Source organism: Colobus angolensis, unplaced genomic scaffold (genome assembly GCF_000951035.1).
Source record: "Colobus angolensis palliatus isolate OR3802 unplaced genomic scaffold, Cang.pa_1.0 Scaffold156, whole genome shotgun sequence".
NCBI lineage: Eukaryota > Metazoa > Chordata > Mammalia > Primates > Cercopithecidae > Colobus > Colobus angolensis.
The window spans coordinates 1,597,045-1,611,773 of NW_012114666.1; the positions used below are offsets into that span (position 1 = coordinate 1,597,045).

General features: G+C 53.5%; 2 protein-coding genes across 3 annotated transcripts in view; one reads left to right on the plus strand and one right to left on the minus strand.

Moving 5' to 3' along the window:
• The window catches only part of BMP7 (bone morphogenetic protein 7), a 97,948-nt gene that overhangs the window by 38,347 nt on the left and 44,872 nt on the right, over window positions 1-14,729 (plus strand). The window lies entirely within an intron of this gene.
• LOC105507967 lies at window positions 10,474-12,653 on the minus strand. The gene is made up of 4 exons (XM_011936693.1): window positions 12,272-12,653; window positions 11,853-11,980; window positions 11,380-11,540; window positions 10,474-10,832 (listed from the first exon to the last, which is right to left on the minus strand). The coding sequence occupies exons 1-4, from the start codon at window positions 12,357-12,359 to the stop codon at window positions 10,538-10,540; spliced, it is 672 nt and encodes a 223-aa protein (XP_011792083.1). The 5' UTR covers window positions 12,360-12,653; the 3' UTR covers window positions 10,474-10,537.

A 14,729-nucleotide genomic window follows, 5' to 3' on the forward strand; every position in this document is an offset into this window, starting at 1 on the left:
TAGGCTGGGTATGATAGCTCATGCCTGTAATCCCAGCACTTCGGAAGGCCAAGGTGGGTGGATCATTTGAGGTCAGGAGTTCGAGACCAGCCTGGCCAACATGGTGAAACCCCGTCTCTACTAAAAATATAAAAATTAGCCAGGTATAGTGGCACGTGCCTGTAATCCCAGCTACTTGGGAGGCTGAGGCAGGAGAATTGCTTGAACCCAGGAGGAGAAAGTTGCAGTGAGCCAAGATGGTGCCACTGCACTCCAGCCTGGGTGACAGAGCGAGACTCTCTCAAAAAAAAAAAAAAAAAAAAAAGAGTTTTTGAGTAGGCAAGACATGCTCATGGTATAAAATCAAAAGGAAAGAGAAGGAACCACAGTGAAAATGAAGGCTCCCAGCTCCTGCTGAGGCAGCCCCTGCTGCCAGTTTCTTGAGTCTCCTGAAATCAGCCAAGGGATCTGTGTTGCTGTTTTCACCTGTGGCACCCCACAGTGCATTCACTCCTGCCCCTGGCTTTTGTTGTTGGATGATGAACCTCGGCAGCCCTTTCCAGTGGTTCACGCGGGGTGCCCTCGTCCTCTGAGTCACCTCATTGTTCCACAGCATGAGGTGTGCTGTCTTACATGTGTGCACACTGGCCTCTCTGTTCTCTGATGGACGGTGCCGCGGGGCAGGTACCCTCGCTGACACACCTGTTCATGTCTATCAGTCCGATAAGGTTCTAGAGGTAGAATTGTGGGGTCAGAGAGCCCACATGTGGGTGGCTTTGGTAGACACTGCTGAGCAGCTCTCCTGGGAGGTGACATCGGCATCTACTCCCAGCAGCCAGGGAACTTCTTTCTTAGGATGAAACCACAACCTCTGTGTCCAGGCTGTTATCTGGATTCTCCACTCAGCTCTGGCAGCTCTTGGTCCTTCCTGCTGGCTTCATGGGTACCTGGTCCCATCATGATCTGAGGTGTCTCTGCTGTCTTGCCTGAGATCCACGGGGTGGATCCTGAGGGCTGCAGAGTTGGGCAGCAGGCCTGAGCACTGTGTTTGGAGCAGGGACGGGCATTCCAGGCGTCCTCCCTGCCAGGCTGCTGGCAACAAGCAACTTGGGCTGGGGATGCCCATTCTGGTGCTGGGGTCCTGCTCCTGGGGGCTTCTGGGCTGCTGGGTGGCTGAGTCCCCCCTCAGCACAGGTACCTGCTGCATGCCATGCCTCAGGGCATCGACCAGAACGAACTAGACATGAGTCTGTGCCCTCTGGAAGCTCATGCTCCAGCAGAGGAGAGGACATGGCAGGTGGGAGCACTGAGCAGGGAAGGGAGCAGGGTGAGAAGCAGTGGAGGGAAAGACCAAGCCGCTTTCTTTAGGTTTCTACATGTTCTTCCTGTGCCTCCTGCAGCAAAGCCTCCATTCTTCAGAAGTTAAATGGTTAAATTAGACAAACATTATTTATTCATTTTTTTGGACAGGTTGTTTTGTTTTTGAATCTAGAACCAAGATACCCCTATTATGTAGTTCCCTAGCTATTAAGAGCATGGATTCAAATCCTGCCACCAGGTACCCGTGTGACCTTGGGAAAGAGTCATCTCTCAGAGCCTCAGTTTTTTCCTTTGTAAAATGGGGATAATAATTGGATCTCCCTTCCAGAGTTGTGCTGTGGATGGAAGGGGGTGACATACTTACAACAGTGTCTCACACACCGGAAGTGCTCAATAAATGGTCACCTGCGTTAGTATCATCGTCATCACAGCAGGAAGTGGAGCAAGACCTCCCTGGGAAAATAAGAGCCCTGGGTGGTGGCTGTGGCACTGCCTTCCTGTGTATGTCCACTGAGCCAGTTCCCCTAATTCTGCAGTCTCCCAGTGGGAACAAAGGCCCGAGCTTGAAAATGCTCTTCGAATCCCCCACGCTTCTGCCAGCTCACCTGTTCAGAGATGGGGCTATTCTTTGCGTGTCCCCAGCCTGGGCCCGCACGGCTTCTTCCAGCTGAAGGCCTCCTGTAGATCTCAGCCCAGGGGAGCCCAGACCCTGCCCTGCTGCCCCCGCCGTGTGGCTGCCTCGGTCTCTGTGCCGCCAGCCGTCCAGCTGTGCAGGGCTGGGACATCTGACAAGTTGTGCCTGAGCTCCAGGAAAGCCCTGGGGGTGCCGGGGATTAGCTGGCTTTGGGTCGGCCTCAGCGTCTCTCCCCTTGTGGGAGTCACTTTCCACTGAGTCCTCTTGATCTCTTGGAATCCAGATTAAATTCCGATAATGAGCTGAGCTGGAGGCCTTCCACAGCCCTGTGGCTCTGTTTAAAGCGCGGTCCCAGACAGCTGGAAAGACAAGTTGGATCCACCCTTGGCGGGCTGTGGAGCGAGTGGGGGCTAAGAGGCAGGTCTGGGGACAGTGGCCTTGGCTCCAGAGGCCTCGCTGGGGCGAGAGGGGACTGCTAAAGGATTGGAGTCTTATCCTCATTTTCTGAACCCCAGGCCTGAGGCCAGGCCAGCTGGGGCCTGGCTTCCAGGAGCTGGACTTGCTACTCTCCCCATTGGTGCAGATTTTGGTTCCAGGTGAAGGTGAAGATGTTTGGGGTAGGGGTCATGCTGTTTGCCCTGTTTCTACTGTGGAACTGGGACCTGGCATCTTCCATCCCAGCCTTCCCCGTCTCTCCCCGAGCATATCCCAGGCTTGCCCTGCTCCGCAGCACTGCCCCACATGTAGGTGATACACTCTGCTTTGGGAGCTGGCCTATGAGAACCTCCCTGGGAAGCCAAGGCCAGTCAGGGCAGCAGAATCTGCTCCAAGGGAGTCAGCTGCCACCAAGGTCGAGATGATGTCGGCAGCTGGATGAAAATGTCCCCTGGTTCATCTCAGCAACTTTGGCTGCCAGGAGGGTGACCTCAGTGTGGTCTCCAGGGCCAAGATTTGGATCAGCTGCAGTCTGAGTCACTCTGAGGAAGAGGGAGCTGCCCCCTGCCTGTCCCCACTGCACAGGATGGATTGGCAGAGGAGGCCTGGGCTCAGCTTCCTGGGTACGTTCAGCCTAGGCAGAGGCTCTTGCCCTCAACCAGACCTGGGATGGGGGCCCTGAGTTTCTGCCTCTCAGACAAGCTCCCTGGGGATGCCCTGATGATTTTGGTCCATGAACCTGAGAAGGTAGATGGGGCTGGATGTGGTAGGAGGAATGCTGCAGCCCCCTCACAGGACAGCCCTTGGGCAGTGGGCCAAGGGCTCCTTGCCCAGTCCTCTCCTGGGGATGCTGGGGTGGCGGCAACTTGTGATGTGCAGATTCATGACTTGGTAGCAAGACTCTGGGTGGATTTTGCCCTGCCGTCAGCCCCCATGAGCGTGTTTGGGCAGAGAGCCATGGTCACGTTCCAGAGCATGTCTCCACCCTGTGGTTGAGGCATCTCGTTGTGTGGTGCTTACTATTTATGGCTGTGCTGGACATTTCAGCTTTGTTTCACGCCTTGGAAAGTTTCCTATGAAGATGTATCATCCCCATTTTACAGGTGCAGAGCCTGGCTCAGAGGTGGGAAGTAGCTTGCCCGAGAGCACACAGCTACAAAGCGGCAGAGGTGGGACTCGAACCCAAGCTCTTAGATTCCAGCACTCACCATCTTAGCCATGGCCGTGCCTCAGTGATTCCCATAGTGCTGATTTCCTCACCTGGGGCTCAGATGGGTCCATTGATGAGTCCTGAGTTGGTTTTCAGCCTTAGCTGTGCATTAGAATTACAGAACCTTTTAATAGTCCTGATCCGTAGGGGCTGAACTGTCATTGGTGTGCTTTAAAAGCTCCCTGTGTGCTAGGGTATGAACAGGTGGCTAAGATCTCTCTAATTTCTCACCCATGAGCTGTCTTACATGCCCAAGAGGAAGGAAATAGTTGGTTTTTTTTTTTTTGGTTTTTTTTTTTAAGAGAGAGAGATGGAGTCGCACTCTGTCGCCCAGGCTGGAGTGCAATGGCACCATCTCAGCTCACTGGAACCTCCACCTCCCAGGTTCAAGTGATTCTCCTGCCTCAGCCTCCCAAGTAGCTGGGATTACAGGTGTGTACCACCACGCCTGGCTAATTTTTTTATTTTTAGCGGAGATGGGGTTTCACCATGTTGGCCTTCTCTGACACATTCCATGTTCCCTTCAGCTTGGTGTCTCAGAGAAGACTGTTTTTCTTGCTATAAGACTGAGCCCAAAGTATAGTCCAGAACACATTTGTCAGTCTCAATGGCACAGGAAAGGGACTGGCTAAGGGTGAAGATCCCTTTGGACTCTGGCTCCAGAGGCTTCTGGAAGCTTCTGGAAGCCTCTGGAGCTTCTTGCTGCTCCTGAAGGCTATGTGCCTGTTTCCTCATCTCCTGACTTCAACCTCTTGCCACTACACCTCAGCCCCAGGGCATGAGCTCTGGTTTTGAGCTGCCTTCTCAGGATGTGTCAGTTCAACTTCCTGAGTAGCCTTTTCAGAAGGCAAGGAGGATTCCTTCTGGCTACTGGGAACTTCCAGGATATCCTAGAAGGTCAGAGGAAAGCGGTCCTCACCAAGGAGCTTTGGCATTTTTCCTCGCAGCCCCTTTCTCTGGGCCCCACTCCAGAACCCAGGCTGAAGCTGCCTGAGCGAGAGTGGCAGGCCTTAATGTTTTTGGTTCCACTTGGGGTCCTCTCATGGATCTGCAGGGATCCCTCTGGAAAAAGCCACCCAGCTGGGCAGAGACGGCAAACCACTGTGTTCAATCCAGTTAATGCTGGAGACACGGCCAGCATCCCCTATTCAGCATCTGGGGGCCAAATGCCCATTGGCTTCCTGTCCTGTGGTCTGAGGCCATCTGGTGGGCCTTGGTGGCTCTTTTTGATCTCTGTCCCTGTTATTTCTTCCCATAATTCATCCCAAGCCTGGCTTCACAGGGAGCATACAGGTGGTGGCTGGGAATCAACGGCAACAGATTCCGTTCGCTGAGTGTTCATGGCGGGCGGGGGCTCAGCAGGTTGCCCGCATTTTCCCTGATTCCCCATAGGTGTTATATCATGTGCGCTGAAGCTGAGCGGGTGTCCCCACAAGGTGGTCAGTCCTGCCCTCTTGTAGGCCATCTGTGAGAAAGGTCTGCTCCCTTTATGTTTCCATCGATTTAGCCGGGTCCACAATGCGATCTCTGAGCCTCCTTTCTCCCATGAAGCTTGTCTATACTGGGAGAAGGGATGTCTGCCTTTGGGAACAGTCATGATGACAAAAGCTAATTGTATGCAACAGGGACTTTTTACTGCTTCCCACAACAAACCCCCATGGAGGCACCCTTATCCCTGCCCACTCCTCTTTTTTTTTTTTTTTTTTTTTTTTTTTTTAGAGATAGACAGGGTCTTGCTCTGTTGCTCTGCTGGAGTGCGGTGGCGTGATCACAGCTCGCTGCAGCCTCGACCTCCTGCGTTGGAGCAATTCTCCTACCTGAGCCTCTCAAGTAGCTAGGACCACAGGCACACACCACGATGTCTGGCTAGTTTTTTACTTTTGTAGAGATGAGGTCTCACTATGTTGTCCAGGCTGATCTCGAACTCTTGGCCTCAAGTTATTCTCCTGCCTTGGCCTCCCAGAGTGTTGTGATTACGGACATGAGCCACCGTGCCTCCTTCCACACCCTTTTTCACAGACAAGGAAATGCGGGCACAATTCTGGGTTGGGGGTTAAGGATGAGAAGCTTACATCTTTCCCCAGTCACATATGTTTTTCTTCCTTGGCTGGTGGATACACTGTTTTCTTTCTCCTCATAGCAGTCCAGTCCTGTAAATTGGGAAATGGTGGGGCAATTCGTATTTTCCACACAAGGAAACTGAGGCAGAGACCAGTGACCTGCCCAGCCTGTCCCAGCAGTGTGTAGTGAGGCTTTGCAGATGCACCTGGAGCCGCCTCTTATTCCACCCCTTGGAAGTTGCATGGACTTGGACAGCATGTAGACCCTTGCTGAGCCAGCGTGGGGTGCATAGTGAAGATCTGAGTGGGATCTGAGTGGGGCCCAGCAGAGACAGTGACGGAGGCTCCACAAGGGCAGGAGTTTTGTTCGTTTTGCTCACTGTGGTATCCATTTTTCCTAGAGCCTGGTGCGTAATAGGTGCTCAGTAAGACACTGAATGCATGAAAGGATGAAAGCGTGACCCGGCCTCTCCTTTGAGGATGTGGGCCTCCTGAATTCACACACTGCATGGTCTGGTCCTGTGTGCCCCAGCGCACGCACAGCAGATGCCTGCTGGATGAGCGGGTGCTGGCCACAGTATCTTTGCCCTGGGGCTAGTCCGTCCTAGCAAACGCTCCAACATGCTTTCTCTTCCAGAACTGAAACTCGAGAATGCCTTTTTTCTTCAGCATCTGAGCCCAGTTTCCAAAAAGTGAAAATTGCTTGTAATTATGATACTTTTTGATCCTATGGATGTTTCCCTGTGATGATTATAATTGCGTTATTTAGAGCTGTGTGCCAGTGGGTACCCAAGGGTAGGTCGGTTCTTGTTTGCAAATAGGGGAGACATCAGCATGTGTGCGGCAGCCTGGGGTTCTTTACACTGGAATGCATTTGGGGAGAATAGGCTTTCGTGGAGGCAGCTCTCTGGATAACTTGATTTGGTACTTTGATTCCAAAAGCACTTCATGCTTGGCCCTGGGCCTCTGCTTGCCTATAGAAGCTCATTTTTCTAAATGTATTAACATCTGTGTTTCGAATCAGGATCTGTAATCGCTTTAGCCTTTTTGGCAGGAGACAAAGAGAATTAGTATTTTTCAATTTGGTCATAAGCAGTCATCTGTAGCTGGGAAGAAAAGTGTCTGCTCAAATATTAACTCTAAGGGTGAGGAATATAGGCTTACCAGGAAAATGATGTTTTAAAGGAGACGACCACAATTAATGAAGCTATTTCAAGTTCAGATTGGAAGTAGGCATGTGGGTAAATACTCAAGGTTCTTCCAAATCCTGCTTCTTCCTTTGTCTTCCTATTGCCACCTCTGTCGGTGCCATATTCTTCTTTTTCCTCAGTAATGCCCATGGCTTTCCATTTTGCCACCCCAAGAAAGGAAGAAGGAAAGCTGACACCTGGCCTTGCATTCCAGCATGCAAGCCACCCTTCTCCTCCCGGGACCAAGGCAGGCATTGCTAATGGATCCCAGCCCTCCCTTTCCCTGGATCCTTGGTACAGGTCTCTAAATGAGGCAGCCACTGCCAATTTAGTGAAGCTGCCATCAAGTGAAACTGGTTTCAGGTCAGGTTTCTCAGAAGCTGACCCTCAGCTGAGGATTGTGTGGCTGTGAGAGTGAAGGATTAGAACATGTTTCCAAGAAAGGCCTTTAGGAGCATCGGTCAGTGGGGAGGTGGTGAGGCCAGGTGAGGGAGCGGTGCTGCTGCAGAGCACCCCGTAGCGTGACTTTGGCTCACTCTTCCTTCTGGAGACAAAGGTGCACCCTCACCCTAGTCCCATCAAGAGAGCTGAAGTGTTTACACCCTGTCATTTGAGGCGGGGTTTCTATTTTCCATCCTCCACAGTAGTGGCCTTTGGGGGTGGCTCATTCTCTGGGGTAAGGGCCATCCTGGGCATTTTAGGGCATTCAGTAGCAGCCCTGGCTTCTGCCCACCAGATGCCAATGACACATCCCAACACTCAGTTGTGAAACCAAAAATGTCAGCAGACCTTGTCAGGGTCCCATCTTTAACGGGTCTCTAACTAGGCCCTGGGGAAGAGTTAGGAGACAGTGCAGAGTGGCGCTGACTGAGAAGCACAGGGTGGAGGGAGGGATGTCAGGTGCCTCTGGGTGACACAGCCGAAGCTGAACATACTTAAGTGGGAAGTCCCTCGACCGCCCTGTCTTCTTCCCACCTTCCCATTCACCTTGCTCACGGCTACCTACCCCCAAACACCAGCTGTGCAGCTCCTCACACACACATCTGTCCGGGGTGGTGCTCAAACCCAGCTGTTGTCAGAACCTCCTGGAAATACATCGGAAGAGAAAAATACAGGTTCCCACGTTTAACCCCAACTAGTCAGGGGTAGCGCATGGAGTTTTCACCATTAACGTTTGAAAACAAGCTCCCAGGATTGGCTGTGTCCCTTTTGGGACCCACTGCGAAATGAAAATGTTGGGCCCCTTGTCAAAAATGTATAAAGGATTTCAAGACAGCAACAGCACAGCATGAAACCAAGCTCGGAGTACTTCTGTGTGTTGGGCCCCGTGTGACTGCATGGGTCACACGCCCATGAAGTCAGCCCTGGCCTTGCCATCTCCCTGGATATAGATGTCTGTTGATACCTGTGTTGATAGATATCTTTATACAGATACCTTTCAGCCCCAGCCTCATTTCCAGCAGTCTCCTGTACACGTAAACAGGTGGAAACACAGACAGATCCTCGGAAACACAGACACAGCCATGGAAGCGCAGACACGCCTGGTTTCCCCTGTTTTAACACCTTACATCAAATAGGGTACAGTTTTCGTAATTAAGGACCCAGTATCTGTATTTTTATTAATGAAAGTCAGTCATTTATTCTGGATCCCTTTGCTTTTACTTCTTGTCCTTCTGTCCTGTCCAGGACGCCACTTACCCTTCAGTGGCCACATCTCCTGGGGCTCCTCCTGCCTGTGTGTTTCTCTGGCTTTGCTTGTTTCTGAAGGTGACAGTCACCCAGCGTTTGCTAGAGAGTTGCTGCAGAATCCTCTCCCACTATTGTTCGGTCTATCTCAGCCCCACCTGTTTTAAAATTCAACCCGAATCCTTACGCTCTGGCTGTGGCTCGATGTCTTCTGAACTTGGGTGACCTGGGTCACAGCCACACGGGGTCCCCAGATGGGAGTCCTTGTAACCCCTGGGCTTTCAGCTATGGTGACCCCAGTGCCTGGCACAGAGCACTCCACGTGGCTTTGCTTCTTGAGTGGAAACTAGATTATAAGAGCCTTTTTGGGGTGAGGATTCTTTGTCTCCTAACTCTTTCCCAGGGCCTAGGTAGGGGTGCTTTAAAGGTGGCACTTGAGGTATCCTCAAAAGCAGGCTTTTCCCCTCCATGCTGTGGGCTTAGGGAGTGGGCTCAGCCTCCTGCTCTGGGGTTAAACCCACAGGTTCCAGAAGTGGGAGAGGGTGGGTGGGGGTGGTTTGGGAGTCAGGTTTGCAAGTGGGATTGAGGGCTGGAACCAGGAGCCTCCCAAGAAACCTGTCATGGTCATTCTCCTTGGAAAGCTTTCTCCAGCTGAGCCCTGCCTCCATCCCTTTCCCCTTGGGTGTTCCACGTGCGGGGGCCCACGGCGCAGTAGGAAAAGCATCTCTGAAGCCCTCGTCTTGCTCTTTGACATAAGAGGGATCCTCCAGCTTCCCCTGCATCACTGGTGTTTGAGCCTTTTCTCTGCAGATGCCACCACAGGTTGTCCTGGCAGGGGTCCTTGCCATATGTGTAAACAGCATTTCTCCTCCAGCCCATGTCTGGCTCCTCAGGGGGTGACTCCCACCACATCAGCCTCACCAGCTGCGACCTTGGACAGGGTCTCCACCTCTCCTCGGAGAGATGGACCGGCTGAGCCGCAGACCTCTAGGTTTCCCCTCCCCACACACCTTTCCCTATGCGGGAGCTCTGCTGGGAGCTTTCTCTGACCCACTGAGGAGTCGGAAAGTCAAGGCCCATGGAGAATTCCCCAGCCCCCTCACTCTCAGGAGACGGCCCCTCACCCTCAGGAGATGGCCCCCTCGCCCCCAGGGGACGGCCCCTCACCCTCAGGAGACGGCCCCCTCGCCCCCAGGGGACGGCCCCCTCGCCCTCAGGGGACAGCCCCTCACCCTCAGGAGACAGCCCCCTCGCCCTCAGGAGACGGCCCCTCACCCTCAGGGGACAGCCCCTCACCCTCAGGGGACAGCCCCCTCGCCCTCAGGTGCACCCCTCAGGAGCATAGTCTCCAGGAGGCTCTGACCGGCTTGAGTCCCAGGCCCACAGTGCTCTGCTTTGACGATCTCTGAGCCTGCCTCACTTCCCTGTCCCCTCCAGGTGGTTCCTGGGGTCACCTCTCAGACAAACTAGTTGCATTCAAGTCCTTGACTCAGGATCTGCCTCTGGGGTCGCTGAAGCATGACAGAGGCCAAGTGTCAACCACACAGGGCAGCTGGGAGGGCTCCCTGGCAAGGGGCAACTTTGGCACCGGCACAGCTCCTGGGACCCGGTGAGGGTCTACTAAGTGCAAGCGGACGTCCTCAGCCTGCCCCCTTCCTGGACCCCCCTGGCTTAAGGATGCTACCATGAGAATAAGTCTTAGACACCCCGCTCTGGCCTTTTCTGGAGGTTCCAACCCAGCCTCTGTTTTTGAGACTCTTGAATTTGGAAATTGCATCACTTGTTTCTGTCTGCAAAGCACTGTCAAGTTGCTTTCCCCTTGTCTCCCTGCTTTGCTGCACTTTTTCTGTCTCTGGCTTTGGAATCTTAAAACAGCCTGTGGTTCTCTTAAAAAAAAAAAAAAAAAAAAAAAAAAAAAAAAAAAAAAAGCCGGTTGGAAAGATGACCCAGCTCGAAGACTGTATTTGTGGTGCTTGTTTATTCTTTGAGTGTGCTGCGTGAAAGGGGCTGAATTTACCTCATTCTATTTTGGTCTGGACCTGGAGGCTGGAGGAAATGCGGCCCCCAGGGGAAGTCTAGAAAGATGAGTCTCCGCATCCTCCATGGCTGCCCGCCCACCTCCACAGTGCCAGGCGCAGGGAGCTGCCCATCCGTGTGGGATTTCCCCCATAGCCGCGTCAGAAGCTCTGCAGTGCCCCCCAGGTTTTTCTGGGGGGACCCCCCAGAGTTCTTGACGTCTCCCCAGAGTTCTTGATGTGTTCTGTGGGCTGGAATCCAGCTCGCGGCTCGGTTCCCCTGGGTTTCCGGATGCATCATGCCTGGGTTGAATGGAAGGGTAGAGCCTCCAGTTTTCCAGAAATTCTGGGGCTCAAACCCTGGTGTCTTAAGCAAAGAGTGACAAGAGTCGGGTCCAAAAGGAAATGTGAGACATGCTTTCTTCTCAGCTGTTGCTCTCTGCCTGCCTGAGTCCTCTTGATTTTTTCCTGATGTGGGGAAAGAAGGTAGCTCTGAAGAGGTGACAGGGACAGGAAATGGGGGCACTAAACCGGAAGCCCATGCAACCTGGCAGTTTCCAGCGGGGTTCAGTTTGAGGTAATTCGACCGCCCCCTGGTTCCACAGCCAGGCCTGTGAAGGTGGAGGATATGGAGGTGCCCAGGGGCTGACGAGGGTCTCCCTTCAACTAGCATGTGCAGCTGGGTGCCCATGGCCTGGGAGCGGGCGCCTAGTGGGGCATAGGGTGGGCTAAGGCCCCAGTGAACTGTGAGTCAGAGCCATTTCTGGAGCTACTGGAATAATCTGAAAAAGTATTTACCATTTCTCTTTTAATAATACAAACTATTGGAAGTGAAACCGGAAAACCTCACTGGCTGTAAGGATGCAGAGGATACCAGCACGTTTGTCCAGTGTGCATCCAAGGCCTGCTCTGTGCTAAGCTGTGTGCTTGGTGCAGAGCACCGGTGCAGAGGCTGCTCCAGGCAGGGCTGAACAAGATAGGGCTGGTTCTTGCTGACAAAAAACTTAAAACCTGGCAAGGAAAGAGGAAAACCCAAAAAACGATACAAACAAACGGAAACTCCAGCCCAGATGGCGCAGGGGAGAGGACTTGGGCTTGGAGGGCATCTGACGTGGATGCGCCAGTAGGAGGGCATCAGTGGACGCCTCCCTGGGGAGCTCAAGAACGGGCAGGTGTGAGGGAGGTGAAAAGGCAGGGAACAGTGTCACAGGCAGTGGGAACAGCATGTGTGAAGGGCTGTGGTGGGCTGGAGACTGGCACAGATGAGGAGGGCTGGGTGGGAGGAGACTGTGGAGACAGGGGCCAGACCATCCAGGGCCTTACAGGTTGGGTGACCTGGAGTTGATAATAATGCCTCCTCTCTCTCCCCAGTTTCTCGGTTTGCACTGTCAGTACCATAGTCTTCTTTATCACAGAACACATTAGAGAGCTTTGGCTTTTTGTCCTAAGAGCTGCTAAAGGGTTTGAAGCAGGGCAGTTAATTGTTCAGCCCCTGCAGGCTGCTGGGGCAGGGGGAGTGCGGGGTGAGAAGAGTGGAAGTGAACCCCCGGGGTTCTCTGGGTGGCAGCTGTCCCTCCGCCATCAAACCATCACCGTGCAGGGCTGGCGCTTTGCTGGAATGGGGCTCTGGGCTGGCTCCATTCACTACCTGCATTTCCCTGAGCCTCAGTCTCCCACCTGTGAGAGGGGACAACAGTGCCTGCCTCTCAGGTGCCATAGGGTTCAGTGGGCTCGCTCAGGGCCTTGTTCTGAGATGGTTCCATCTTGAGTCGGTGTCAGCTTGCTGCAGTTGTGATCTTGCTTTAAAAGCCGAGGCTGCTTGAATCCCATAGCGGAAGATTCACACTGACATTGAGGTTTGCTCCAACCAGCTGAGAGCCTTGAGTATCTGGCCCTGAGCTGGCGTCTTGAGCGTATCTTTCCATTTAACTCATTCTCAGAACAATCCTCATGGCTACCTCCATTTTATAAACAAAAGAACCTGATGGGCAGAGGCCGACTTGCTCAGGGTTACCCCACTGAGATTTAATTCCAGTTTTCCTCAACCCAGAGCCTGGAGCCCTACAGCCTCCATCCCTGAGCACCCACTGTGGGACCAGAGGACCACTCTGGGGATTTCATCACAGAGAGGACTCCGGGCCCCTGACCTCCTGATTCTCTGCTGGTGGCTGTGTCTCAAACAAGGGAGAGCCTTCCATTTGTCACCATGATTCTCGTCCCTCTTGAACCCCTGCCTCTGTGATCCGCACCTAGACACAAGTTTGAACAACTCATAACTGTGCTCCATTGCCGGAGCAGACATTTCTTTGCAGCAGGACTTCTCAGAGCCTTTAAAGAGCTAAGGTGCATGATGACATCTCTAAGGAGCAATGTGTCGTGTGGCGCTTCCCCACCTTATTTCACCACAGCGCATTTTGGATTTTTGACCCTCCCATTTTCCTCTCTTAGCTATCCTATTAATAAGTTGCAGTTTTTGAGGTCTTGAAAAACTCCAAACCCTTTGTCTTGTGGGTGGAGAAACTGAGGGCTAGAACATAAGGGCCACTGACTCGCTTTCTGACTGTGACAATGCTGGCCTCTGGGCACTGGACGGGCGTCTTCCTGACCTTCCCATGAGTGGCTGGGCGGGTGCTGTCCGCAGTCAGCTGGCCCTGCCCAGAGGGAGACAGACAGCCGTGGGGTGGGTGAGAGGGCCGTGGGTGGCCACCCGAGCTCCGTCTGGGGCAGGAGGATATTGTGCCTCTTCCTGTATTTTTCCACCTTACTCCCCAGAGCTTTAATTTTAGACTTCCTGGATATGCACCGTCTTCAAGAAAGTGTATTTTAAAAAAGCCTTGGACCTCCCTGACTTCATCTTCCCGTCTGGGGGATGCCAGGGACGGTTCTATGATTTGGCAGGAAAGTAGGGCATTCCCTGAAGCTGAGGTGGGGGAGCCTGGGGCCTGGGCTGGGTCCTGCCCAGCCTACAGCTCAGGAGGGGCACCCCTTGGACCCGGGAGCTGGCTGCCAGGGTGGGGCCGGCTTCCTCCTGGGCGCCTTTGATCTCCTTCCCGGGCTTCCCTGCAGGCCAGGGTTGCTGCTGGGCTGACTCCAGGTGCGCGGCGGGTTGCAGTTTCCCGGCCTGACACCACAGCCACAAGCCTGTGCTGCCTCCATGACATCATGCTAGCCTGGGAATGCTCTGGCTGCACTCGCTGGCTCGCTCTCTTGCTCCTTTTCTTCTGAGGAATATCCTTGCGGCCCAGCAACCATTCACAACACGCAAGCCTTCAGAATGTCCAGCCTGCAGTTTTCCAAAGAGCAGCAGGGTGAGGCGAGGGTGAGAGTCAGACTAGCGGTCGGGGAGAGTCAGCTGGGTCTGTGAGTGGCAAAGCCTGTGATCTCCACCCCTGCTTAGAACTCCTCCCGGCTTCCCAGCGCTCAGCAAGACCTGACCTCCCCCGGCCAGAGGCCCTGCAGGGGACATCATGTACCTGTGCCCTCTCCTCGCTACTTTCCCATCATGATTTCTATATTCAGTTCTCTCTGCCAGGAACGCTTTTCCCTGCCCTTTTAGCTGTGTTAGCGCTGCTCATCCTCTGACCCCCGACAGGAGATGTTTCTGTGGAGCGTCCTTCCCGCACACCCTCACACCTCACAGCTAGTCCTTTGCTTTTGTCTTGCTCACCCAGAGGACTCTTCCCTCCTGCACGCTACTTAATTAGGGTTTGAGTGACCCTCTTTTGTGCTACGCACGCCCAGCGTCTGGACCCGGAGCTCCATCTCTGGCTGCCGTTGTGTCTCTGGCTCTTAGCAGAGCACCTGTGGAGAGGAGGCGTTTCAGTGTGGATCTCAGGAGAGAAACTATTCGTTCCTCTAGCTGCTGTAACAAGTGACCGCCAACTTAGTGGCTTAAGACAACACACATTTATTCTCTTAGAGTTTGGGAGGTCTAAAGTCTGAAATGGGTTTTACTAGGCCCACATCAGGGGGTCCATAGGGCTGCATCTTTTCTGGAGGGCCTAGGGTAGGATCTGTTTCCTTGCCTTTTCTGGCTTCTAGGAAACAGAGCCCCCTTTCTTGGCTCAAGGTCCCCAGCCGCAGTCACACCACACTGTTCCCTGCTTTTGCTGTCACCTCTTATTCTCTGGCCTCCTGCCTTCCCTGTTATCAGGACCCTTATGATTCTTTTGGGCCCATAAGGATAATCCAGGATAATCT